The sequence below is a fragment of the Sinocyclocheilus grahami genome, unplaced genomic scaffold (assembly GCF_001515645.1).
Source record: "Sinocyclocheilus grahami isolate Dianchi unplaced genomic scaffold, SAMN03320097.WGS_v1.1 scaffold7847.1, whole genome shotgun sequence".
NCBI lineage: Eukaryota > Metazoa > Chordata > Actinopteri > Cypriniformes > Cyprinidae > Sinocyclocheilus > Sinocyclocheilus grahami.
The window spans coordinates 6,991-8,984 of NW_015511726.1; the positions used below are offsets into that span (position 1 = coordinate 6,991).

The window sequence follows — 1,994 nt, forward strand, 5'->3', positions numbered from 1 at the left end:
AAAAACAATTAGCTTTTTATCTCTGTCCAGAGACATTTCCATATAAGTGCCCTTATTTTCACAATATCTGATGACATGATCTATAGTCCTTAAATTTGGTTAAATTCACAGCAGATTACACTCATCCCTCCAGAGATGAACATTTGGATTGATGACATTGGTCTTCTGTGTCAGTCTGAGATGTTTGCAGACTGTAGTTTAGCTCATATTCTTCCAAGAGCTTCACCACATCCTCATGGCCGAACTGCATGGCATCATCCCGAGGAATATTCCCCCACCTGAATACGAGATATGAGGTCAATTATCACCAACTGGATAAAGCTGAAGGTAAACATGTAAAGAAACAGGGCTCTGTACCGGTCTTTCACAAAAGGGTTTACTTTGCAGGACTGTGTCAGAAATAGCACAACATCCATGTGACCTAAAACAGAGAAGACATAGACGACAAATTACGTTTATGATTAACAAATCATGTTTGGGACCGAAAGATTCTTTTATGTTTGCAGAAAACGATTCTACCCTCTGCAGCAGCTATGTGAAGTGGTGTACGAGAGTCATAGTCCTTCAGCTCCATATCCATAGATGAAAGGGCAAACCTGAAGAACATAAGAGGGCAGTAAGTAATTTATATTTCAGTAGCACTCAAAAATTTGGAGTAATAAAGACATTTTGAAGTATATAAAATGACCTTCTCAGAGCTGAGACATCTCCACTGTGGGCTGCAAACATCAGATTCACCACCGATTTATTCTAAGAAAAGAACAGATTTGGTGCATTAATTGCTGGAACTAATAATCAGTCTAAAAAATAGCTTAATGTAGGGTATTTTCGTAACTTTTGGTGTTTAAAATTGGTTGATGTGAAAGCTGTTTATCTAATTTTAGATTTACCCTGTCGTCACCAGACTGTCTGCGAGGGTCCTGCTTCTTCAGAAAGTGCCTCAGATTGTCATAATTGTGGAAGTTGAACAAAGACACCAGTTCCTAATTATGGAAGGGTTACAAAATTAGTTATTTAGACTAAATTTATGATAAAAAGAGGGTGTAAAACCAACAGGATGATGGCAGAAGCACCTGACAGAAGCGAATTCCACGGACACTGTTCCCAACTTTGTCCACGGGGGGCGACCAACACATGACACCCATCACGTTCGGCACCACCAGAAGAACAGCACCAGACACACCAGATTTAGCAGGTAATCCAACCTGACATGTATTGGTATATAAAGTCATATGGTTTGTTACTATGACAAGTGTCAGTACGGCAAAATTAATTACAATTTGTTACAAGAAGCAACCAGAAAAGTCCTCAATATCATATTGCTTAGAAGTTTTCAAAGCTCTCCTGTATAACATATGTATGACCTCAAAAGACTGTGCACTTAAATTTATGTTTAAATAAGTAATGTTTTTAATACGTTTTTAAAATACATTGTCCAGATTGAAAGTCATATAATAACTAGTGGCTGCACAAAATCTTAACAGATTGCACTCTTAAATTTCCTTTAAAATAAGCTATTTTTTAATAAAAATTATTTTAAAAATAAGCTTACTGGATTGAAAGTCATACAATATACACAGTGTAGAAACAATCCTTTTACGCACATGGAAAGCGAACTGTCCCGAGTAGTCGTACATCCCGCAGGAGTGCATGAGACTCAGCGTGTTTCGTACGGCTTCTGTGCTCAGAACTCTCTCTCCTGTGATTGGACAGATGCCTCCGTTAGCCAGTGTGGCGGCCATTACACTGCCAGACTCGCACGTGACCTCTATGGCGCACAACTTTGAGGGACAGAAAGGAAATTCTGATGGGATTGCCAGAAGTATTAAATCTTTGATTTAACAGTGAAAAAATGTCAACTGGACCTACCTGGAAATAAAAGTCCAGTGCATCTCTCATATCCGCCCCTACAGGAAAACACTGTAAAGAAGGACGTCATAGTTGCGTTTGCATAGAATAAACAACGTCTTTCTAGTTTGCTTTTATAAAACATG

General features: G+C 38.6%; 1 protein-coding gene across 1 annotated transcript; it reads right to left on the reverse strand.

Moving 5' to 3' along the window:
• Window positions 1-6: 6 nt before the first annotated feature.
• On the reverse strand, window positions 7-1,963 carry LOC107577933 (glutaminase liver isoform, mitochondrial-like). The gene is made up of 8 exons (XM_016263955.1): window positions 1,870-1,963; window positions 1,605-1,781; window positions 1,074-1,205; window positions 891-983; window positions 689-750; window positions 520-596; window positions 358-421; window positions 7-278 (listed from the first exon to the last, which is right to left on the reverse strand). The coding sequence occupies exons 1-8, from the start codon at window positions 1,897-1,899 to the stop codon at window positions 122-124; spliced, it is 792 nt and encodes a 263-aa protein (XP_016119441.1). The 5' UTR covers window positions 1,900-1,963; the 3' UTR covers window positions 7-121.
• Window positions 1,964-1,994: the final 31 nt, after the last annotated feature.

Excerpts from the sequence above, each read along its gene's own strand:
- LOC107577933 (XM_016263955.1), bottom strand. The coding sequence starts at position 1,899 with ATGAGAGATGCACTGGACTTTTATTTCCAG. Across the intron at positions 751-890 it reads GACAGTCTGGTGACGACAGG|AATAAATCGGTGGTGAATCT; the intron begins GTAAATCTAAAA and ends TTCTTTTCTTAG. Across the intron at positions 597-688 it reads GATGTCTCAGCTCTGAGAAG|GTTTGCCCTTTCATCTATGG; the intron begins GTCATTTTATAT and ends TATGTTCTTCAG.